General features: G+C 37.8%; 1 protein-coding gene across 1 annotated transcript in view; it reads right to left on the bottom strand.

Moving 5' to 3' along the window:
• LOC119649277 (DNA N6-methyl adenine demethylase) overlaps window positions 1–26,200 on the bottom strand; it is a 394,633-nt gene that overhangs the window by 12,058 nt on the left and 356,375 nt on the right. The window contains exon 5 of the mRNA XM_038051364.1: window positions 18,573–18,929. Within this exon, the coding sequence (XP_037907292.1) occupies window positions 18,573–18,929 (357 nt within the window). The remainder of the gene's footprint in view (window positions 1–18,572; window positions 18,930–26,200) is intronic.

Here is a 26,200-nt window from a genome sequence, read left to right as displayed (position 1 = left end):
GAAAATATGCTCTTGAAGCGTCAGTCAGCTTCAGCTTTCATCAGAGAACAGAACATCGAGGCGCGTAAATCGGTAATCTATACAAAAAGCAAGTCATTTAAGGATCAGGAAAGAAAAGAAGGGAATTGTAAACACGACGGAAACAATGGTTTATGACGTTGTAATGGAAGAATAGAAGAAACAAACAAAGAGACATGCGAACGCTACGATGTTAGAAACTCTTGAAAATGCGTGAAAAAAATACTAATTTTGTGCTGCGTCAAGGATTTTTGAATAGGAATCGGGTTCGGAAACGAACGTAGAAGCAAATCCGAGATCAAGCTAAAGGGATTGTCCACCACGAATTCGTACTTACCGGGAATACTTGCAAGCGCTCAAAAGATAAAAACTTGGTCGAAGAGTCATGTTTTGCACAGATAGGTACAATCCTACCTTTATTCTCTTTAACGTCCGCCATAATTTCAAGCGGTTCATTAAGTCAAGGATAGTTATGCGTTGCATAAGAACAACTGTATTCCAGGCTTCTAGTTTGGTAACCGAACCGGTCACTCGGTTGAACATGTGCTCTTCCCAGTTCTGGAAACCGAAATTTTGTTCGGGATAAATTACAGGACAGTTACAATGACCTGTTATCTTTTTATAAGGAAGGTTTTCGACTTAGTACAATACTGTCTCGTTTATAAGCCTAACAACAACCTTCACTGCCGACCACATTGTATCCTACAGGATACTGTGATCCTGTAGTGTAGCGTAACGGTCTTGAATGAAGTGCCCTAACATACTCCAAGGCACTGATCCAATTGGAGGGACGCGCCAACGAATATTATTATTTGACGCTATGAAATTTTTGTGAGCGTATGTACGTCATTCAAGCTTATTGTCTTACAGACAACTGGATAGATTATACAACAAGGTACCAGAGAAACTAATGATTGAGGAGTTCTTAACTTCACATCCATTTCATGATGGGCCGGACCAATTTGTGGGAAAATGTTCCCAATTTTTTTGGAACACCTTTCCTTTTGGGCTTGGCACTCGACTTTAATTAAAAAGAAAAAAAAAGAACATCCGATGATCTTATCTAGGGCAGAGCCAACTCATCAGGCGCTGTCTCATCTCTGTCGGGGAGCACCGTGACTAAATGTGGTTAGAAGATAGTTTAGAATTCTCTCAATCCTTTAAGGAAAATTTGCATGGGCCAAATACAGGCCAAACCAAAGTGATTTGTGACCTGCTCTTCAGGTAAAGATGAGGCAACGGCTGATGAGTTAATAGTGTCCGTCGTACTTTTTATTTTTGGAGTACAGCTTGATTTTTGATTCAGACAGAATAATACAGCACCTCTCATTATTCCGCTTTATTTCTGCCATTTTGGGGTGTGAATGTTACATCTTAATCGAAGGTCATAATTAATTTATTAAAAGGAGTGCGGCTAAGGATATATATCTTTGGTTTCATAAGAACAAGGCAGCACGGTGTAACTTCAGAAACAAGAACAGGACTCCCAAAATTTGAAATAGGCAAGGGGAGTACAAAAAGAAACTGAATGGCCAGGGCTAGGAATTAGAGCAAATGCGGTCTCGGTTAAGAATGATGTAACCATAATAGCAGAAAAAGTAATGATGGCTGAGAAAGTAACGAGGAAGGGGCTCTTAAAAAGCGTGGACCTACGCCCATCAAGCTCTTTCATATAAAAATCACGAAGGTATAGATAGGCGAAAGTATACGACGATTGACAAGACGGAAGACAGAAATTTTGTTGCTGTTACTACGAAGGTTTACTAATTTTATGCATGGCATATACTATAAACCTTTGATGAAAATGATCATGAAATGACTTCAATGGTAATGGAATAAAGCAAAGTAGTTTTTAGACAGTTCAAACAAGCATAACATATGATATGAAGATCGCATAGTGAAACATGAACCGAATAATCCAAAGTGAGAGTTAATCCGGGTTTTTAGCAAGAACAATTGCGAACTCTTGGCCGCGTTCGAAAGAAGAATCCTCCGAAGAATTTTTGCACCCCTACATGAGGATGGACGATTCCGTAGCCTACATAACGACGAAATCTATAAGCGATACCATGACCATAAAGTTGTGGATAAAATTCGGCTCAATAGGTTACGGTGGGCGGGTCACTTAATCCGTATGGATGAGGATAATCCAGCCCAGGAAGTCTATAAGGACAATATCTATAGTAGAAACAGAAGACAAAGCAGACCCTGCCTGAAATGGAGCGATGGCGTAGGTCAGGACGTCAGACAGCTTTTAGGGATATCGAATTGGTGGACTTCGGCACAAAACCGGAATGTCTGGAGTTCCTTATTAAGGCCTAGACCGGATACCGGTTGTTGGCCCCTTGATGATGATGATGAGTTAATCCAGAGCTTCGGAACCGAAACGGCTCTGAATAGAGATGAATTTGTCTCCATGCTGCTCGATCCGGCTTGAGAACGTAATCAAACAGAACAGAAGTCGGGAAACCAGAAGTTCAACGCTTTTGTGTGTTTCTCTTATAAAAACATTTGAATAGACATTTGTCCCATTAGTACCTAGCACCTAATGTATATGCATACATTATGTCGCGTGCTACTGGCATTCAAAATTTTAGAGTTTGCACTGAAGCAACAACTGCTATACTTTGTTAGTAATAGTGCGATTTTCACCAAATTTACTAGCATCATGAACTATATCATAGCCAATATTGTTACAATTTTATGATTCTAAGCTGAACTTGAGAGGACTCTGTAGTTAATTGCTAAAAATTAAAGAAATATACTATTATTAAGTTTATTTGGACGGATACCGGTATGGAGGGTATTTCGGAACGTAGGTACCATGAAGTGGCAGATTTTTTGGGTGGTTAGATGTTATTAATGGGTCCGTGGCAGAAATGGCCAATTTTCAGCAACCGCCCTCCCCTTGTGAATTAAAAGCCAAAATTGAGACCAATTTTGAGAGGTACTAATCGGGGCCTGACTATAAATGGTGAAAAAAATGCAAACCCTCTTTTGTATGTATGGAGAACCCCCTTAAATTCTAAGCATAATGGCACACTTCAAAATCTTAGGTAAACCACGTAAAGCCAGTTACTGCTTGGTTCCGCAAAGTCGAGAATGTTGTTAATTGGTTTTGAATATTCGGATAAATATCGGGAAATTTGGAACTGCACTCGAAGGTAGTTTTTTCCATAAAGGAATAAGGAGCCGAATATTACTGCATGTAAAGAACCTATTATAGGATCTATATGAAGCCTTAAGACAATACGTCTAAACTTAATATTATTAAACAATGGCGTGATAATCTATTATATTTCGAGCCTAAGAAAGCAAATGGGTTGGAAGGCTGCACTTTGAGACTGTAACGGTACGCTGCTGTCAGCATTGCGCACATCCCGGATTATTCTTCCGCGACCAAGGAGATTTAGGATGTGACCTTCAGTTGTGAAAATTTGGTACTGTACCAACTAAGCAATCAGGACGCTGTTCGAACATTTTTGGACCATATGTGAAATGCATTTTCATTTCATATTTTTATTACTTTTCTTATAAGGTCTACTACCTTCTTAATTAAATTATATAGTTTTTCCTTCCTCTCGAACATCACAAAATTATCCCATTCTGAAACGGAGTTTCAATTAACTCAAGCTTCCACGTCCAAAAGTTTCATCGATGGTAAAACAAACCCAAGCAAGACAGCCAACCCAAGTTGGTCGGAATTTCATTCATCTAATTTCCCAACTACTTTTTCAACGTCCTTTTCCACATTATTCATCAATGAATCTCAATAAACTTTATCTACCGTTTCTCTCGTGCTACACTTTTTTCTGTAGAAAATCCTGCAATTTTCTGAAGCATTGCCTTCATTATTAATTTTGAACGTGCCAAAAACAAGATGGAGAAAGAGTTTTGCTAAGATTTGGTTGGAATAGAAGAAGAGAAACGTGACGTTCAAATCTTTTCTTACATGTTTAAAGAAACGAAGGAAAAATGTGGTTCTTAGTGTGATTCCTGGAAAATCCTTGAAGGATTTGTGAAGATTCAATGGACTTGGTAGCTTTGCTGGAGACTGGTATGTTGAGAGTATGATCTTTCTTGGGAGCTGACTTTATGTATGTTTTTTCTGTAATGTCAAGGATTTACATTTTGAGAATGCAGTGATAGACTTGGTTTCGATTGATGGTGTTATTGCCTTTCTCTTTAATTTATGATATTAATCGATCCTCAAAGAGTGTAATGGTCTAGGTATAAAGCTTTTTCTTCTTGATACTTTTCATATATCTAATATATAATAATAATAATCGTTGGCGCAACAATCCATATTGGATCAGGGCCTTGAAGTGTGTTAGAGCACTTCATTCAAGACCGTAACGGTACACTAGGAGCCAATGTGGTCAGCATTGCGCTCGCCCGAGATTATTACCCTGATTTGATTCAGGTACTCATTCACAGCTGAGTCGACTGGTATCCGACGTCAAATCACGATACAAATTCCACTGCCACCAGTAAGATTTGAACCGCGACCTTCCGTTCGACAGCCTTGCGCTCTAACCACTCAGCTATCCGGACACACTATATATACAATATAGTCTACTTTAAATCTGGGTCATATCTTTCGTTCTATTTTCATTCTAAGCAAAAAGGTCTAGATATATAATAATAAGCCTTGTCTTTGAAGCAGAAGCAAAAATAGAAAACTCTCGAATCTCTAGCTTATTTTTCACGCCTTCAAAACACAAAAGTGAATCCTTAAATTTATTCCTCGTTCAATTTCTATTCCTTCAGCTGACCCTTTGACTTTCGCTATTCTCTTCCTATACACAAAACTGTCTAAAGACAGGGATTTTTTCCCTTGGAAGCTCTCAATAAAAGAAAGCACAAGAAAACTCCCGAAGCGACCCAACCTCACAACCCAGACAAGGGAAAAAAGGTCTATCACGAGATTTTCTTATGAGATAATCTTTGAAGAAGCCAGCAGGAGTTTTCGCGTGATAAAAAGTTGTTTTATCGTTTGCAATTAGTACTCAGCTGGATAATTAGTTGGATTTTATCCGCCGGCCGGTGGTCGTCTCAAATCACCCCCCGGAGCAGATATAATTCCAGACGACGTCGGTAAAAAATGTTTTGTCCTTGCGTTGGTTTGTTGTGTTTCCTTTGGGGAAGACGAGAAGAGAGCTCTAAAAATACTATAATAACATGGAAAGAGGAATAAAAAAATTATTGAGCTAGGTTATGAGATGAAATTAATTGAGGGAATTAGGTAAAGTTTGGAGCAGCAGCGAATGTGGATAACTTCAAAATTTTCTCGTCGTCGTGGGAAATATGATGGTGTTTGTTTTCGGTTAGAAATCGACACTGAAACGATAAATCGCTCACAGTTTGGACAAAAACTCATTAGGCAAAATGTCGACTAATATTACCATCAAATTCGATCTACACCCTGAAAATATCAAGCCAAAATTGCGAAAAGCGAACTACATAAATATTAACATTAATAGAATGACCCTCCCTCAAATAATGCTATTAGTTCCAGGCTATGTAACATGACATTAGGACGTTATTAATATTTCACAAGACTACCATTGTCGAAAAAGGGGCCAGGGAGCAGAGTCCATTAACGATTTAATTTGGCCTGTTCTTTATCTTCAACCAACACATCAGATAACATTGGGGAACGAGGTCCATTATAGTAAATTGCATCTATTTCAGAGTCTGTCTGCTAACATTTCTCCATAATACACACGTATAAATTTTCTTGAATCCTTGAAATATATTATCAAAATATGTAAATTTATTCAAGACGGAAAAAAATATATAAAAAAAAGTTAAGGGAACGGACAACAACAGAAAAGATACTGACTATAGTCATAATAATAACAACCGCCGCTCCCGGATGGATGTAAGGGACGCAAAAAGTTGAAAGAAAAAGTTCAATATATGACGATAAATGTAGGGAGGGCCGTAATGAAGTTTTGAAGAGATTTTCATGAGATTTTGTTGTTTTCCAACCTCCGATCAGATTGAAAGATTAGAAGATTGTTAATGGGACGTGAAAAGGTTAGGGGCTTTATTAATTGAAAGTGCTTGTGGCGAAGTACTCACCCCTAACTGCACTTAATTTGGGAAGTTTAGGTTGTTGAACACGGTAAGCTAAAAAAAGATTGTCAATAAAAAGTTAAAAAAAGTCTACACCGGAGCTAACATAAGCTACATTAGAAAGCATGGCGGTGATAAGTCTATAGCAGCGGGGCAAGCGCAGAGTTATGCAAAAGCTTCTACGATAAAGCCGGGATTCAAACGCAGTTAAATGAAACCAAGAGACTGACGCTCAACTAACTCATTCACTGCACCGTCCTAAATTACTATACTAATTCTTGTAGGTTAACTTCATTTCTCTAGTTCGGGAAATCGCAGATATAAATAAAAGCCTCTAAATCTAACATCAAAAATTCATTTCATGCCTCACAAAACGCAGAAAAGAGTACAAATTTTGAGAATATGGTGACCATCACCAACCATAAGACAGAAACGATGGATACATCAACAAAACATAAAAAGGATTTTCATGTTTTAATTTTAGATTTGCGTTTCTCTTTGTGGTGAAATTGCAAAGTGGAACCCCGAAGGCACCGTGAACCAAACTCAGCTAAGCAAGTTAACATGCTAAAATAAACATATATTGTTTTCGCCATCGTTGTCGTCGTCATCATCGCATAAACGCTGTTCTCGTCGTATGTCGATATAATTAAAATAAATGACTTTCCATAAATTCTATTCAGCACCATCGTTGTCCCGTTTAGCCGCACCTTATTATTAGCGAATGTGTAACATGTGTATGGGAGCGTGGCGGCTGGGTTGGGACAGTGTATGTGAAAAGTGGAGTTCAGGGAGAGTTGTATTTGTAAGTGAAAGGATAATGTTTGTACTAAGTCATTTTTTTGGCAAACTAATGCTGGGTCAAGTCGAATTGCGAAGACGGAAACCTCGGTTCAAATGCACCTTTTCACAGAATTTCGTGTTAACCGTTTATAAGAAAAGTTCATGTGACAGAGTGACATTTCTCGCATCAAGGAAGCGGTAGAGGCTGGTACTGGTGCCTAAGACTGGTAAACCTCCAGGCAAGCCATCCACCTACGTCATGTGTCTCTTAGACACAACTGGGAAAGGCTGAAGGGGGTAATGTATAACAGATTCCCAGTGAGAGCCAAGGCGGTGTGGACCGGTATTATATATTCCGTAAACTCAGATCATTTTAATGGTATCAATCAAAGCGGTTACTGGCTCGACCGGAAATGTAATTCATGGAAAAGGTAGTAGAGTGGCATCCCGATATTTCGTATACTGGCTGAATCATACAAATCTGCCGGCCTTATGGTAAAAGTGAACCTTTATTATTTTGTGCTCCCGATAATTCGTACCAAACAGTCAGGCCCTTGACCATACGAATTATGGAGATTTTACTGTACCAACATTTTGCTATGTCAAAATCGTCACCTCGGGAATGATGCGAATTGACATCGGCTGACGAGATGACGAACATGTATAACGTGAAACCCATCTCCCCTTTATCGCAGACAAAGAAGTCTGACTGGGAGACATCTAGAAATACCTAGCTGGCAAAAATAATAGGATCGTCCAAGGGAGGATCGATGGGCATACAGGCTAATTCCTTCCATCGAGGGTAATGGGGGCATGTATCTTTCTTCTTCTTTGTCCTGCGTTTGCCTCCTTGTCTTGTCTTGCGCTGTTGTCTGAAGTAAGGCCTTTTGGATTTCCTTCAATGCTGGTCTGTTTCAGATATAAAACGCTTCACATTGGTGACCTTTCAAAGGTCCCGAGTAAGAAGACTAAATACAGGAAGAGCAAATAAAGAGTCTAAAGGACACGGAATGGCATTGCGTATTCGAAAAGTACTGTGCAGAATAATGCTTGATTTGGGAATCTAAGCAAAACTGGTGTATTCAACAACTCAGATCAGAATTAAAAGCAACCTGACAGAAGCATTTGAGACAAATGTCGGCATAAATCAAGGGGCGGATTGTATCGTTTCCTATTTAAAGTAACACTAAGGCCCGTCCTAATAAAACTGCCAGTCAACACAAAATTCATATTGTTGCACAAAATTCCGACTATACAAATCGATAGTAAGACCCGGCTTGTGCAATGACTGTGAAACATAGATTTCTTGAAAAATCGCTGAATATTTTCGAGATGACTGTTTTAGCAGAATAATAGAGAGGAGGATTAACACACTGCAAAATTTACAATTGACTGGCTGCGGCAACGTATGGACGATTTTCAGATACGAAGGACCAGTAGAAAACCTAGAGCTGGGCAGATTCAGTGGAAGAGGACAATGTATTACTACCTGAATTGAAGAATTGACAGAACTCAAGGATCGGGACGATTAGAGTAATGTTTTCAAGGACAAGACCTTGACGATGATGACGACATCAGGAAATACTTAAGGTGACATATGTCAATTAAATTCGCAAAGAAGCTTCAGGGTGAGTGATGATGCAGAAAGTGTCAGAATTTGGGACAGAGTGGGGTAGACAACATAATAATGATGATTGTGTTAATGATCAAGAAAGGGATCTCTAGGAACCTGGCAGTTTAGAAAAAATACTGTCTCTTTATTCACATCTCACAATCTTTCACTGTTTAATAATGATGCGATTAAAACGAATCTGTAGATTGCCAAAGCCAACCAATGAATGTATGCTAAAAATTCGAGGAGGAGCAAGTAGGATAGTCCTACACACCCAGAATCGCCCCATATCAAACAAGTTTCAATCTAGGTATATCAAATCTGTAGCAAGCGATAGAAGAGCTATCGAAATATGGGTATCAGTTGAATTTTTTTATCAACTTCAAGCCCGTCTATGATAACAGAGCCAACGAGAGGAAGGAGGACCAATGCAAACTGAAATGTTACCTATTCTATGCACGCTATTATCTTAGCTGCTTCTATCATAATAAAGCAGCCTAGCTAGTTCTGAAGGCATATTCTTGCAATTTCGCAGATATCTGCATGAGAGTTGACTTTTCTTTTCAGTGAAGAACCACACCATTCACACAATTCTCATACTTAAAAGGACGCCATTCATCCAACTAGGTAATTAAGCAGGGCAAAGTTTCGAATACAAACATTTCATGTCTGCGTTTATTATGCGTATCCATTTTCGATTTAGCGTTAGATTTCAATTTCATTCCATTCAACAAACAAATTTGAATATTTATTTGAGATTTGGTATTGAATATATTCTTAATCAGTCTGAGAGAAAGCTCCAGGCATAATCTGTCGAGAAAATGGTAATTTTGTGCGACTGTCAATTTGAGGCAGACTACGTATTCGCAATCAATCTTCAACATAAACGTTTTTTGTTTAAGAATTATAGTCGTGATATTCTGGCCAAAGCGAGTAATAAATAAATTAGGAGGATTTAAAGAAGAACCAATAGTAGGTTAAGTTGGAAGATGCAAGGGGTGCTTGATTGGGCAGACTTAGCAAAGTAAATCCTTATCTACCAAATAGAACGTAAAAAAATGTGGATATACTACATTCAACATGGAAAAAATGGAGAGAGAGGGAGTTGAAAAATTAGGTAGAAATTTCTGCAATAGCGCAGGATGGGCGTGGTTCAGGATGGTAGATTTGGCTTTCCAAAGATTTCAACTTAATGGATTCCTTAGTTTTCTCCAGCTAATCAAAAAACAACCGTTTGGAGATATTCCAGAAGCGGTGCCGAAGTAAAAGTTTTCTCAGTCGCATAGAAGGGCACCAGACACGGATTCATAACTAGAAGCCTGAATAAAATAGGCTACCAAGAAGTGACGAATGAAACAATAGGTTCGGCCAATAAAGGCCAAAATGCGATTGTTTGCAAAAGAGTTCGGAGGGCTAGGGATTCGAAAATTATAATTGACTTTCTGTACGATCGACGAATAGTAGAGTCTGATTATTACCGTTGGAAGCAACTCTAGGGGTTCCAAGGTTCAATAGCTGTAAGAGGTTTGATTCTTCGTCCACACTTCAAGAAATTTAACCTTCCACTTCTTATCATCAAGAAGTTTTCGAAACGGATTTGTATTTCATTAAAAACTTAGCCCAACAATTAAAAAAAAATATTTTAAAATTTTATATTTTTCAGAGAAACTATTCAAGCGAATTTTTGTGTATACTCCACTGGTTCTCATAGATCAGCCATTGGATAGAGGATTGTTTGTATGGTTTGGCGCAAATCAAAGTTGTATTTCTATTGAATGTACGATGAGTTCTATTTGGGACTTGTAAGATTTGAGGTTCATCCTGACCGATATTAGGGTTTGAACTAAAAGATTCAAATGAATATTGGTCTCGGTGTACAGTAGCCAACTAGTTGCCTGGAGTTAACCGCAAAAGTAATCGAAATAAAACAAAGTTTCATAACAGACGGAAAACAAAGGACTACGTAGACTTCATATACTTCAGTATTCACTGATTCAATTTCAGCACAAACTGTTTTACTTGCAAACTGCAACCATTCATACTTCATGGAAAAATTTATGAAGAGAAGTAAAATCGGAACTATGGCGGAGTTTTTAGTTATTACTTAGCATAGTGCACTGTATGCATTTATGCATCTTTTAAAATCGAAGAGGTGGAGTCGAGTTTAATTCTCTCTCTGTGTGCATTTAAGTATGCATAACATTTCCGTTTCAGCCTTGGGGCAATTAAAACGTTTTAATGGAATTTTTAATAAGATCCACAAGAACAACATGTATAAAATGGGTATGTGTATTTGTTTGCCACATATTTCCTTGTATTTGCATATGGGAACATTTGCAATTAAGTATGATTAGAGAATCAGTTAATTAGAAAAGGATTTCAGATGTCGAAGGATTTAGTGAATTTGGAAAATTGTAATAAAAAAATATAATGCTGTATGAAGACATTTATCCCTTCTCAGGTAAAAGAGCTCATTTAACAGAAAATAGAAAATATTAACGAATCCTTCTTCTGTTTAAATTCTACGGAAAAAACTTCCCACACTTCCACTAAAAAGTTGCTAAGGAAGCGTCTAATTCCCATTTCGAAATTCAATTCATTACCAATCAAGCTCAATTTAACCATTTCACTCTTCTGCAACTTTTAACCCAACCTTTCCTGATAAATAGAAACCGATTGGTTATGGTTTCGATAGTGGCGTCCTCGCTTCATTCAAAGGATGAGTAATTCAAGGACCCCAGACGTAACCAACATCCTTCACAACTTTGACAAATTTCTGTCTAAATAACGACCAGAGACGGGGGGATGTTATTTACGGAAACCCGAGAGGGCTATGACTTATGACTAGAATGCAATTTATCCTGCTAAAAGACGCAAAGGTTACTGAAGGGCACTACTATGCGCTCTCCTTAATCAAATCAGGTACACACATCACAGACATCCATCGCCTCTCCCCCACCCCTTAGTCTTTAATCTTCATTCACCTTGCCGTTATTATCTGTATAAAATGCACGCAGTACAAAATGTATAGACGAGAAAGGGTGTATGGTGAAAATATAGAAGTTTACTCAACACAGTCCTTGCCAGCTCCTCTCGACATTGTGCCTTACCCCAACCATATATTAAACACTGCACACATATACGTAATATGATAGAATTTTCTCATTAATTTTCCTCGTGACGTTAAACCGAAAGCAAAATGCCTGCACAGGGAGAGGGAATAGGGACAAAGAGGCTGTGAGTTCGGAATGTGGAGCCCATTAGAAGGTGGTGGCCACCACCAACAATAGGAATGAGCCCGAAGGTATACGCTCTCCACAAAGTGGGGTGTTTTCGTTACTTGTGAAAGTGAGTCATAGTACGCTGGAGCAACGACGACGACGATAGTGTTGGCTCTTTGAATTTCCTCGACGGAAAGGAACATTTTCGGGGAGCTCAAAGTGTGGTTTGAGAATGTACCTATAGCCCACTGGGGTGTGAGTTCATCCCTTACCCAAAAATGTTGAAATTGACAAGTTTAGCAATAATTTTGTAGTGGTGGTATTTCAAAATATTATTCATAGCAAATTTCGAAGAAGGAGCGGCCTTTTGAAATGTCTAACCACATTCCAGGAAAAACTGAAAGTTTCAGCATTTTTAGACCCTTTCTGTGTGAGCGTTTCAGGCTCATCTTACAGGGAATTTTGAGGAAAAGTCTCATGTACCTTTATTCGCGGAGAAGGGTGAGGTGAAGAAGAAAAATGAGATGGGGGAATGTGTGTAAATATGTATGAGTTTTCTGTGGATAGGAAAAGATTGTGGGAGTAGGGTAAGAAATGGAATGGATGACTACGTTTGGCATGAGTACATGGGTGCCACCCAGCATCGCAAAATGGAATATATGGGTTGGATCATATGTACCCACTTTATTGGAGAAACTATGGCGAAAGAAGGTTTCTGCACTGTTTTCACTGGAAGAATTGATTATTCCACCAGAAAACCATTGTGTCGTGAAATACTCAGAATTTGGCTTAAGTTTATTTTCTTTTCAGCTGTTAAATATCTATAGCGAAATTCAGAACTTTTATCAATAAAGGAATTGTGTTAATTCCGTCCAGTTAATGAAGAGCATATTAGCTTTAACTCTCAAAAATAAAAGTCGTAGTTCAAATCAAGGAAACTATTGATAATTAGCAATATCCTCTAAAATTACAACCCCCATAAGAAAAAGGAGCTATTCAAGGGAACGGCACTTAGTCTAGGATTTCATATCGGACAAGAGTGCTCTTTGCATACCACAGCAGTACATATAAAGATTCTTGTGCAAATGAACGAAGAAGAGTTCAGGAACGGGTGGATGGATGGGTACACGGGAGGTACCGCCACAGCTCATATTTTGGGGGAGCAGTACATGTCCGATACAGCGTGCTCTATATGTCTAGAGAGATCGAAAGTGCGCAATTGCTTATGCGCCAGCTTGTGGAAGACGACAACTATATACGACTACCCGGGTACGTACACCACCATCATCGTTGGGGTGTGCTTTCGTCGCGATGGACGCTGCCGCTTAAAGTGCACCCTGTCGTGGTGGAGACCAGCCTGGCTACATCTCCACAATCGTACTTTCCGTGTAGAATTCGCGGTACATACTGAAGAAGGTATGTACGAGCCCCCATAGAGTTAGGGAAGTGACGCCACTACCCATGGGGTATATGTGTTCACGTTTCCAACTTGATACGTTTTCGACGAGATACAACGAGTAAAAGGCTAGTGGAGTGCTTAAACACACCCTGTGACGCGCACTCTCGCCAAGGTGGTGACGACCTCCATAGGAAAAGACAAAATAAGCTCCTTTTTTCATAAAACAACTTCAATGCATATTTCACACAGGAGTTAGATTGTGGAGACTGAGGCCCAACTGACGGGAGAGTTGATAAGATTTAAGATTAAGGGAGTTCATGGTGAAAAACGGGATGGGTAAGGTTATCTTTGAAGCTACGATGGGATGGATGCGTGCCTTTATTCAGGACATTATTTCATGGGAAAGTGGATGATTGGTAATTGGAAGAAGAGGAATACGATGATGATGAAGTCGAGGAGGACGGACGCAAAAAGAAAATATAATATTTTATTCACAATTTTTTTTCTTTTCATATCTTAGATAGATGTGTGTATAGAATTTATTCATGACAATAATATGGAATGAGGGAAAAGAAGGAAAGAAGGAAATTTAGAATTTAATTTTCTTTCATTTTGTTTCTTATTTAAAAATACACTTCGTTTATTCGCTGGCGTCGCACATCGAATCCAAAGCAGAGAAAATGTAAATAGATAAAGATGATGACGACAGGAATAAGTAAAAATGTAGTATAACGATGAATTTTAATAATTTCGTTGGGAAGGATATTTGCTTGGGAACCTTTTTTTTTACTATTCTCTTCCACTTTCTGATCGCGATTATGTTGATGATGATAAATTTGAAATTTAAATAAAGAAATTGCTTCTCCGTCGAATAAAAATACACAATATTTTGTGTTTGACATAAGATGAAAGGGAATATCTGTCTTTGAAGTGTTTTTAGTTCCTGCCCAAAACATATATATTTACATCTAGTTTGTTAGAAGCGTCCTTTCCTTGCTTTAACAGCGATACAACTCCATCTCTGGGAGTGAATATTCAATGGAACTCTCATATTCCCGTTTACTTTTCAATATTTATCTCTCCCTTCAAGCGTTGTTAATCCAAAAATACGCTCATTAATCTCAAACTATTAGAATATGATATAAGTTTCATAGTTTGTAGATACAAACTCACTGAGTAAAAAAGATGTTTTCTTTTTTAGTTAGTTCAGTTTGATTCACCTTCCAGATACAACTTGTATTGGGAACCAGTTGTCCTTGAATTTGGGAAAATATCAACCTGCACCGATTAATGTTCCGATGTGTACGAATCGTTAGTTTCTACGTAATTAGAGCTTATTAGCAATTAGAATTGTGGTTCTATTATTTATTTATTTATTCTACAATAAACGGAATAGTTGTTTAGATGTGAATGATAAAATTCTTGGGGAGCATCAGGCAAAATTGAATAGGAGGAATTCTAGGAAGCTAACTAAAAAGTAAGAAAGACTCAAGTATGAACCAAATGAAGAACTGACAAGGATCTTACGCAGTACATTTTCTTTACTGATAAATTATTGAAGGACCAGGAGCCTTTGGTAGCGGGATCAGCTGGTTTGGATCGAGGGGATTTCAAATCATTGTCCCTTGTAAGTTATAATTTTCACTGGTTTCGAATTGCTTTGGGTTGGACTTTTTTCCTAGCAGTTTTGCCACTAATTTAGATTAAGATCTTTGCTCCCATAGTTTCCAGGCGAGATTTTTGCCTTTCGTGGCTGCCTGTCACTGAACCATTGAAGGCGACAGGATTTTGAACCGGATTATAGCGGGTTTTACCACTAATTCAGAGCAATACCTTTAAGTTGAAATTTATGTCCATGTGTTGTGTTGTTGTGATGAGGCACTGTTCTCCGAAACAATTGTATGCGGAAGGAAAATAAAAAAAAAAAAAATTACAGCATACAACAATACCTAGTAATACCTTTGCTTCCAGAACTCTGAGACCGTATCTTTGTGTTTGGTGACTACCTAACAATAACGTTTATGGCAGACAACAGGGCAAATAACGCTACAGTAGTTTTTTTTAATTTAAGGTGTTTGTTGATACCGATTGCGGAGTGCCATTTAAACTGGAATCTAAGGTAAATATTTAACAAGATTTGTCGAAAAAGAAGCCTTCCAGAGCTATTTAATTATTAAAAACTTGAATGGATTTCCAGAGGGTATAGTTTCTTCAGTATTTCAAAATATTTACCAGTGTTCATTTTGTTCCTAGAAAGTGTAATGTCGAGCAAAGGTAAAACCCACCCAGATCCTATGCAACCAAACAAACTTCTGTTAAGGGTCTCATGCAACTGGACAGTGACGATCTGTGGACCTAATATTCTAAGACAAAGCATACAATCGAAAGATTCAACGCCTATCGACTTGGCCATGGCGTCTCAAAGAGCTTTTTGTTAGGCCGAGATATTCATAATGGTCTTTTTAAGGTTGACAATCGGAGTAGCAAACAGGTATTGAGTGTTAGAGAAATAATATTTGCTTATATTAATTGCCAACTTATTCTGACCCCATTGACGGAATACTGAGTTGATATTCTGACTCCAGGTGGCTTTGTACAGTAGAGCAATTTTACAAAAGAAAAAAGTGTAAACCAGTAGCGACTTGCTCTTTACTGATCTGTACTTTTGGAACCATTTGCTCCATTCTTAAGTGCAATAATACGGCATACAGGGCAAAAGAATAAAATCTATCGAAAAGCTAAGCAATCTTCTGCTGATTTTATTTAACAAAACTGGCTAATAGTGTATAGCGCATCAATTACAACATACACTATGCTGGTTGGCCGAAATGCTTTTAAATTTCTCCCAGGACTTCTCCAAAGTTAACACTTCTACTCCACAATTCTGTGGGAAAAAGAGTCGAGAGGCAATTATTGAAATAGAATTGCCTTACCGAGGTAGGACCTCAAACAGGAGACAAGGCAGTTCATACAAAGACATACTACCGGAGTTTGCTTAACGAAATCGAAAACTTTGGAAAAGTTAGTATAGAGTATATGAGCATCTTCAGGATAATAAATACTAAGGTGATATTAAAATATGGTTTCCCGCCAAAGGAAAGCGAAGGAAGATGTGATTGTCGAGGCTTCAGTTTTTGATTCTCGACTGGAAGCCTCCGATTTCAATCGTAGTCACGGCTATGGATATTTGCGATTATCTAAAGGGTATAGTACAATACCCCAAAAAAGAATGGGAAAGGGGAATATGTTGTATTGATATTTTTCTGAAAGTTACTTGGGAAGTTATCGGGATAGCAACTGCTCTTAGCACCACTAATGTCGACAATGACAAGATTAGTGGAATTGTATAACCAGAGTCGCAAACTGAGTGGGCTAAAATGATAAAAATAAAAAATAGCGAAAATAATCATGAGGAAATTCACAGGCACATTTAGGAGAATAATATTTTTAGGTATTAGAAAGGCAATCTTTGAAAGACAAACTAGGCAATATCAGTCGCCAATCCAAGAGAATATTGAAGAAATTTTATCAATCTGATTAAAACACCACATTTTGGAATGAGAAATTATTAGGATCAAGGTGGCACAGGATAGTTGAGAATTGTAGGCTCATCGGGACGCCAAAACAAATCAAGATACTCTCATTTCATTTCATGATTATTTGAAACAAAGGAAAATAGGAAATTTTCTCGGTCATTATAGTGACTTCCATCCTGAGCAACATTGATTCTCAACTATCTGAATAGCAAGAGAATGGATCTTCCCACCTCCAGTAGAACACAATATGTCCTCATGGAAAGGATTAAAAAAAATACATTATTAGAAACGGTTCATAAATTGATATGACGTCTTCTTTTTCATTTCACAACATGTGTTGAGACTATAGTTGAGAGGAGACAAAATAACCTAAGGTGTAGATAAATTCACCTGGGCCAATCAGAATAAATCTGGAACCGAACTCTCAGCTTGGATATGTATGTATATTGGAGAATGTAATCCAAATATATAAAGCTCTGAAATAAAGATGTCCTTGGATTGAAGGATATTTATTTCCAGGGAGGTTTTAACATACATGGTAGATGCTAGCCAGAAAAACAAAAGAACAATATTTCAAAATTAGTATTGATGTATAAGAATGGGATTCACATTTTAACCTTTATAAAAATAAGGAGAGAATTCGCGGTTGTATTCTGAATTCGATTCGTAAGCTTCAACCTTAAAGGATAATCTGACAACCTAATTTATTAAGATTTAGGGTAAATCCTTATACCTAGTAAATGTTCGACGTATCCTTCAAATAGAGTTAAGTTGTTGCCAGATTTGGGGAACATTATTAAAGTCTGTGGGAAATAGCTTGTAGCTAAAGCAAGAAAAAAGAACACAAGTATAGGTGCATATTATAATGCCGCGCAATTCTTCAAAAACTATTTCCATCTCTATACAATGCGAGCATCTCAAACTAGCTGTGAGCAAGGACGAAAATTAAATTAAATGAATCTACTAGTAAAATTTATTACAAAAGACCAGTGAAAAGTTTTTCCATTAGTTTTCTCCTAAAACGTGATGCATATCCCAACTCGCTCCCATTCCTCCGTGTACGGCTTATTTCAGAATTTAGTCCAGATTGCGCGGTACATTCAAGGATTCTGTAGACTTAGTGCGCCACCCCACACTACTAAAAGTACAAAAACGGCTTAAACACTTTCTTCCCTTCATTATTGGTTTGAATAGAGAGCAGGAAAAACACTTCTCTCTGTTGCGCGCGGTCTAAAAAAATATGATCGTTTCGTCCTTAATAGCAAATAGCTAAAGAGAAATCCAAGGAAATTATAGAGATTTTTCGGAAAAGTTTTTTTTCGGTTCGATGACGCAAATAGAAAGCTCAGGCGGTGGTAGTGGGAGTAGTGATTATGGCTAGATGTTATAACAGGGCATTGGGGTGATGGGGAGGATGGGAAGTGTCGATAGTATGTCGGTGTCATCTGTCTGGAATCAATTTTGAAAACAAAACACCACACAGGATGGTGTAGTATTGCAAGTTCGGCGATTTCGTTTCATGCCAAACAGAACCAATTATTCAACTTTTGAAGTTTGAAATTTAGAGTGGTGGCGAATGTATCTCTCAAAGAGGTTACACACTAGATTATTAAAGAAAAAAAAATGAGAAGAAATAAAGGACTAATCGTCTTCCTGTTTTCGAATACTTATTTCAAATTATGCCTGCGAAATAGTATGCGATTACATGGTCTTCTTTGATACAAATCACAGGGAAGTACCGCATTTTGGCAAATGTGGTTTCGTAAATACGACTTCAATACGATTGACATAGAACCGGTTGTCATTCTCAATAACTTTAGCCTTTCTTCAAGTAATCGTAAAGAGTTATGTAAAAAACAACTTACAGGGACATCAATATTCTGATTGTAAAGTACTTTGGGGTAGTCTCAATTCCAACTTACCATTGGCTGTTGTGGTTGGTCCTTCATCGTTTGAACTTGTGCAACTTGTTGTGGTTGTTGAGCAGCTTGCTGTGACTGTAAGGTCTGTTGACCAACTTGGTTTTGTTGCTGTTGTTGTTGCTGCTGCTGCTGTTGTTGTTGCTGGTTACCAACCGATGTACCAGTATTACCTGACCCGATACCACCAATGTTTGTGTTGGCTGCGCTGGTTGTATTTGGCGAGGGATGTGGGACAGCTGTTGCCGGAGCTGGACTAATAGCTGATTTGGCTTGCGGTTGACGCGGTGAAACAGCGGTACGTAAGCTGTTGTTGGCTAGTGCAGCGGCTGCGGCAGCCGATTTACGACCACGAGTACCCTGCAATTGATAAAAAGAAAGAATTAGTTAGTTGGTTCATTAGTGCGTAATAGAAAAGAGGGCTGGGCCTATGAAAATCTTGAAAAGGATTTTAATGTGTCTTATTCTTCTTATTCAATATTAGAAAAATTGTTGCTTAGTTTTCGCTCCCCAGAAGGGAACTCGAATCCACCAGTGAAAGCCAAATTAATTCTTAAGTAATAGCTTTTATTAGGAGATGCAAAACGGCTCATATTGCGCTGACAGAGATTTTGCCTATCTACTTTGTGAACCATAAAATAGGAAACGCAGCAACAAATTATTTAAGATGCTACCAACTGGATACGCTCGAATCTTCTGGATATAAATCTCCTTGACACTGTCCAAGCATCTTAAAATTTTGTTAAAGGTAATTTACATTCCTACATACATTCAATGTGAAAGAGATCAATTCAAACAATATATATGTAAGCCATTGTATCATTTCGGCTGTTGGTCCATTATTCTCCATGTCTGTGTCGTATGTCTGATACTAAAAGCATATTATGCACATAAATTTAACTCAGCAATTCGAGCAATAGCAGATTAGAAACGACTTAGTTGAAAGATAGATGGGACATGTTATACGATTGAAAATACCTCCTTCAACATTTATCTAGATCTCCGTCTCTCTCCCTCTATATCTGCGTCTGATAAGTTGACATTATTCAGAGCAATTATACGCGTTTTATTGTTACTACCGTTGTCGACAACGTTGACGTTATGTTGCCGTTGTCGCAGCACGGCATTCTGATACTACAGCTACATGTAGAAGATATAAATGTATGAAGCCAAAGCTTATCTTAACCCCAGGTCGGCCTCCCATATTTCAAGAGCTGAAGAATTCCCGTGAATGTCGACAAGAATGGTATATTGGTATGTAAAATCATTGTCTCATCTCATGTGAATTTAATGGCAAGGTACGATTGTATGGGCTGGATCAACATATATGTTGAATGGAAATGAAGCTTGGCAGAATGGCAGGGAATTTGATTGCGTTTGGTTATTTGACCGAATGCAATTATGGTTATTTTCCGATGTAATCATACAACAGACAAACAATAAGTCATAAAACTGCAGGCTAAAGTGAAACAGGTGATTTTATGGGTATGATCCACCATGGCATGAATAAACAACAAAAGCCGATGCATCAAGAAATAGTAGACGACTTAGATGCCAGCATAACCTCAACCATTGTCCTTTGGGCAAATGTGAAAATTTCGTTGAATTGTCTAGTCGAAATCTCAAGTGGCCGAAGGATAAACGTTAGGGTGGGTTTTCGGAAGGTTCATCATGGCTCTATCATGACGTAAAATAACACAGAATGCCTGGTGTCTTACATATTCTGTACATGACCTAGGGTCAAAGGAGTGGAAGTACTTGTCGGCGCTGTGGTAAACGTGGCATTGGGCCTATGTTTGAATCCCAGTTACGTCGTGAATGTTTCACCGTTATCACTTCCACAGCATTAAGTATGGTAATAATGAAATTGTAGGCAAGTTTCGCGTAAAATGAAATGGAGAGAAAAGCATTAAGAGATCTCCCAGTATTTCTTTGAAAGGTATACCTCGAAAAGGCATCTTTTCTTTCGTGAAATTTTATATTTCGGCCATTTTTGAAGCAAGGGTGACCTTTCAAATTGGCAAATTGCAATCTTCTTTTTCTTTTACGGCGTTATATTTCAATGCCGGTTCTTGACCTCCTGAAGTCTCGGTCTTCACTATTCTCGGCCGAACGACTGCCACTTCCAATTCCGAAAACCGAGCAACATACAGCTCGCGTTGTCGATGAAATTCCCTTATTTGCTTCAAGGTTTCTCTAGCAGTCACTTGCCTTCAACTCGTACCTTGATTTTGAGGCATTGATTCTTCAAATTTGGTGAGAATAGTATATAAAGGGCAAAACTCCGTGTTCTCTTCACTGGGTCTAAAATTCACTTGAGGACAATTCTGTTCGATAGCTTTGATTGTTTATTTTTTGTTCTGATTCGTCGTCCAAGTCTTGCTGCAGGCAGTAAAAGTTTGACCAATTAGTTTCTTATAGGCTGTTAGGTTTTGTTCTCCCGTGTACACTTTTATTTTTTAATATTGGCAGCACTGGTAATACGTTTTGTTAGCAAGTATGTTTCGTTTTTGACCTCGTCTATTTTATTGTCTCTGTGCAATGATGGCATCTAAGTACCAATCTTTCAATGTAGCAGACTTTTGCGTCAATCTTCTGGCATAGATCTAAATTAGATGAAACTACGCAGATATAAGGTCCATTTCGCTTTGCTATTTGGAAGCATTTTATGACGTCCTTGATTCTCCGAAGGTGAATCGTGAACCTGACACTCTTTGTCTGTCGAATGGACAGTAGTTTTGAGAAACTCATCGAAATATGATTTCCTCTAGTATGCCACAAGAATCGTTTCAGGGACCCAAATGATATTCATATACCACACCATTTCGTATAACACACGTAAAGCAAACATTTTTTGGTGGCCTTTATGAAGATCCAATTCAATTTTGACTCCTTGATTTCCAAGCTATGCTGATAGGATAACATCCGACAATGCGTCCTCATGACAGGGCAGACAAGGTTGATTTTTACACTATCAAACTGGAGAACATGTTCACTAAGCCAAGAATATCGGAGGCTAATCATCCTACAGTCCAGCAACCAGTTTAGTTTGTTGAGTCATTGAAGAACAAAAAGAATAAGGACGAGTATTAAGAGGAATTGGATTAGAGAAGTAAAGGCACAGCACGGGCTGTAACATCACAAAGAAGCAGACTCAAAGAAAGCAATTTGAGTAATAGATGTAAGTCGAAAAACCCCAGATCCTGAATATTTCGGTTGCAGCATGATTTGAGTAATGGGACAGTTTACCAAATTTTCATTACTTCTTCTTTTAAGCCTAACCCGCCACAGATAATATTCCTAGTTTTTTTTTAAGCTCCTTCCTTTTTAAGCATCAGTCAATTCACTTTTTTCCTCCATTGTAAAAGTAAAATAATGAAGAAAATTGTTTGGAATCGGAATACTAGGTTGAACTTTTGTGTTCATTCGCAAAGTGCGTTAATCGTAAAATAATGCTTTTAAATCGAATTAAAGTAGCAATTAGAGGCAGCCACCTTCGTTTCTGCCTGGATTGCTGCGCTGCCTACTTATCTCCAACATCTTTAGTTTCCTCTTCGTCACACCTCGCAGGTAGTAGGTTACCACCCTTCTTAAGAATAACTGCTGACTACACATTATTTTCAATATTTAGCAACGGCATTATTTGCATAACAAAGTATACAGCTTGTAATATCTTTTCATCTCCTAACAGCAAACAAGAAGAAATTAATAGTATCTGTAGTAAGTAAAGTTTCTGATGACTTTGCTTGATGCTCTTCTGTGTGGCATTAACCGTTTACGTGCACAATTTTCATATAACGTCAGAAATTATATGGAAAATATCTAGATAACATTATATATTTGTACATACAAGAACTACAGCGTCACCATCATATACATACTACCATCAATATTGCAGAGCATGTATACAGAGAAAATGAAAATTTATAGTGCTAATTTATTGCGCTTAATATTTCAAGATAATTTTCAGTTGCTGCACAAGACGTATCGCAATTAACGTCATCATCCATAATAAATTTTATAATGGAAAATTGTAGGTTTGGACCGGAGGGGGTGAGCTACGTATATACATGTAATTTGCAAAGATATAGAATATGGTTTACAGAACTTGATAGAATAGGAGCACAATGAAGGATGATGTAGGGTGGTTTGATGGTAGTGGATGTCTAGTAGCCATCAATTAGAAATTATAAGATAGATAGATGGCCGACGACATTAGCAAGTTGAATTTGAGACGGAGTAACATGCTTATGTGGTGGGTATGTGCTTACAGGAGGTGTAGTCCTGTTTTCAATAAGCAGTTAATGCAAGAGTCTTCCATCATCGTTGAATTACGATCTGGGGTGGAAGTTTGAAAGAATGACAGAATTGTGGGTTGGCGTTTCTATTTTAATTGTTGATATATTGAACAGCAAGGTGGTGACAAAATCCTAGCTAATATAAATTGGCCAAGCATAGTCTTACGTGTTCATCATGTTCTATAAAGTATTTGGAGAAAACAGATACAAGATATCGAAAAAATATCCCCCTTATAGAGGCTTCTAATTACTTCGCCATATCCAGAAGAGGAAATTAAACTGGCAGTCTAGATACTCAAGTTACTTAACAAACATGCCTGTAATTTGCTATATTAAAATATTTAATTTTCCATCTGTTTTGATTAAAACAAACCTAACTGGTTTGTAGAAACGGAAACTTTATATTCTTAATAATTAGATAGTAAGATATTTATTTTTTGTACTGTGAAAACAGTTTATTTCCCTAATTAGTGCGAAAATTAAATAACTTGCTCAAAGCAAATCATTTTACGGTTTTATTTTTCCAATATACCCTTGGAAAAAAAGAGTGATGAAAGAGCCAACATCATTCGTATGTTCTGAACATAAAAAAGGCTAAAGTTGGATAACCAGCTTAACCGACATGAAAAATAATCTTTTCTAGGTATAAATCTTTTCTCACAGGGTTTAACCAAAGAAGCTACTAAAAATATAACAAAAACCGGTCGGAAACCGGAAGAAACCCCCCCCCCCCCAAATTTTCACCACATATTCATTAATATCTTGAACATACTTTAGAATTTTTCACCTGCAAATCGGTGCTCATTGCTGAAGTATGCGATAACTTACCCACCCATCATCAACAAAACAATCAAAGCATTTTAATCTATGGAGTGTAAACCAGTCCTTGAACTAACTAACTGTTAACCTTTTTTTGCAAAAACAGCATCGCAATTATTCTAGCTTACGGGCCGTAGAAATAAATAAAATAAGTCATTACAATTTCAAACAAATTCGCTGAATAAATTTTCCGACATTGTGGCCCTTAATTTTCAACATATAGTTTTGAGAAAAACGCGTTTAAAAGTCATCGAGTGTTCAAGGAACACTACAGAACGTTGTCTATTTAACGTTGTATTTCCTGAATGACTTTGAATGTCGGGGAATTACCATTGCCAAAAAAATCGATCCCACGAACCCGACACACCCGATTACCCTTTAATGCACAGATTCATTTTTAGGTGAAGTATCCATTTGACGGGAATGGCGACTCATCACATGACACTCACTTTTTTTTTGGCATCAATTATATTTAGATATAGTGTAGAATATATGCGCAAAGTGATTTTTTTATATTCGAAGTCATTCGGAAAGTATAGTGTTAAACCCGTAATAGGTCACATGCCATATTTATATTGATCGCCGTAATAAAGCTCGTATTTATCGGTCCGAATGACGTTCGAATGATTTCACTAAAAGGAGAAGAATTGAAGCCAAGGCTGTACATGTGTTTCTTCAAGAAACTTAAGGTTTATGGACTATGTATAGCAGATTAATGATCAGTTAGGAACTGCATATTGAAAATCGGCTGCCACCATAGCCCAAAATTTATCTAACGAAATTCTTTGAAATTTTCACGACTTATTCAGAACATATTTCTACGGTCCGCAAACGAAAAGTAATTGCGATTCATTCAGTAGTTTATTTTTATTCATTAAATTTTTTTTAATAATTCTAGTTTGCGGACTGTAGTTAAATCTTGACGTTAAAATGCCGTTTTCTTTTTTCTTTAAGATGATCGTAGCGTCCTCTAGCGTGGCAGGAGAAAAACACTTTTTTTTGGAGATGGGTATACAAATTGCTCTATATTTCAATAAATCTATGGTGAACAATCCGTATTTGTATCTTTATTCAGTTCTCCACAAAAAATTTCTAAAGAAAGCGAAAAAAAATGGCTTTCACACGGGATGACCCCCTTAATTGATGCGTATGCGCATCAAGCAGCCTTTTCTATGGGCAAATGTTTCACCAAACATGGCTTGATCGATGCACCCAAGCAACGTTGCCCTATATGTTTCTTTTATTTGCAAGAATGGACTTTGGTATGGCCTAGGTTTGAAATGTGGGACATGATGCAGTTCCTTATGAAGCAAAAAAAACTGCTGAAACAGAAACATCGGTGACGCAAAGTTACCGCAAATTTTTGAACCTCTGTAGCGAAAACAGAGAAGATATTTCGAGGTGGATTTGAACTGGATATGAAACTAGCGCTCACGATTATGAATCTCAATCTAAACAAGACTGCATGCAATAAAACTACAACGGTACATTATCCCAATAAAATTTCAAGGAGTCTCCGAGTAGATATACTCGTAGATTCTGTCTTTCAATTCATGGGCTTATTAGTTCCTTCAAGGAAATTAATTTACATCATTTCAAGCGTACAGGAGTGGCTAATTCAACAGAATAATGAAGGACACCTTTACTTGTGCTCCATAAAATTCCCTAGATATTGTTATTTATATTTTTTCAGTACTTTCCCCCAACAAAACTTTCTCTTCGAACCATGAACTAATTTCTCATTCAAGATTCAGCAAATTTGAAAGTTTTTCCATTCTCCTATCGCAACTACCTCAACTGAAACGAAAAGCAATATTTCGCTTAAACTGCGAAATTCACGTGCCCAGGCTCCAGCAAAAACTAGATGCCTGATCCGTGCAAATAACATGATGAAAACTGAATCAGCATCAGCACAATTTTCTCATATAATACATACTCGCCGTACATGTAAGTACATCCGTACATTCATAGAATTTCCACAAGAAAACAAAATTAAACTTTACACATACAAATTCTAGGACTCTTGGTAGGAAAAAATAATACGCGCGAAAGCTATTTTCTTAAATTGTGTTGGCTCAAAAAATTTTTTTGTCGACACGAAGAAAAAAAAATTCAATTCAATCGGGAAAATTGCAAGAATTCAAATATGTACACACGAAATGAATCCCCCTCCCACCTCTAACCACTTAGTTGCACCCGCCCTGCTAGACCACCTCATCTTGCTATTCTGTTTTTTTTTCAGCTCAATGTACAGGAATTCCCGGTACATGCCGCCTCCTCTCAGTAGGAAGTCTAGGATTCTGCGGGCCAATAAATGGGAGTACACAGGATCCCCCGACCGGTGTATGCATGGGCTGCATATGTACGTATCACAGCGACAAGGAGAAAATAAACGGTTTTTGAAAATTTAATGATACATCAATTGCACAGGAATTAACAACATTCGCGGTGCAATTGAAACATGAATAGTCCTTTTCTTGTACCTTTCCGTCAGTCGCCGTGGCTCTATTTTTT

Source organism: Hermetia illucens, chromosome 2 (genome assembly GCF_905115235.1).
Source record: "Hermetia illucens chromosome 2, iHerIll2.2.curated.20191125, whole genome shotgun sequence".
Lineage (NCBI taxonomy): Eukaryota > Metazoa > Arthropoda > Insecta > Diptera > Stratiomyidae > Hermetia > Hermetia illucens.
Note: the sequence above shows the minus strand (reverse complement) of the source record. Positions and strands in the feature narration are given on the sequence as shown.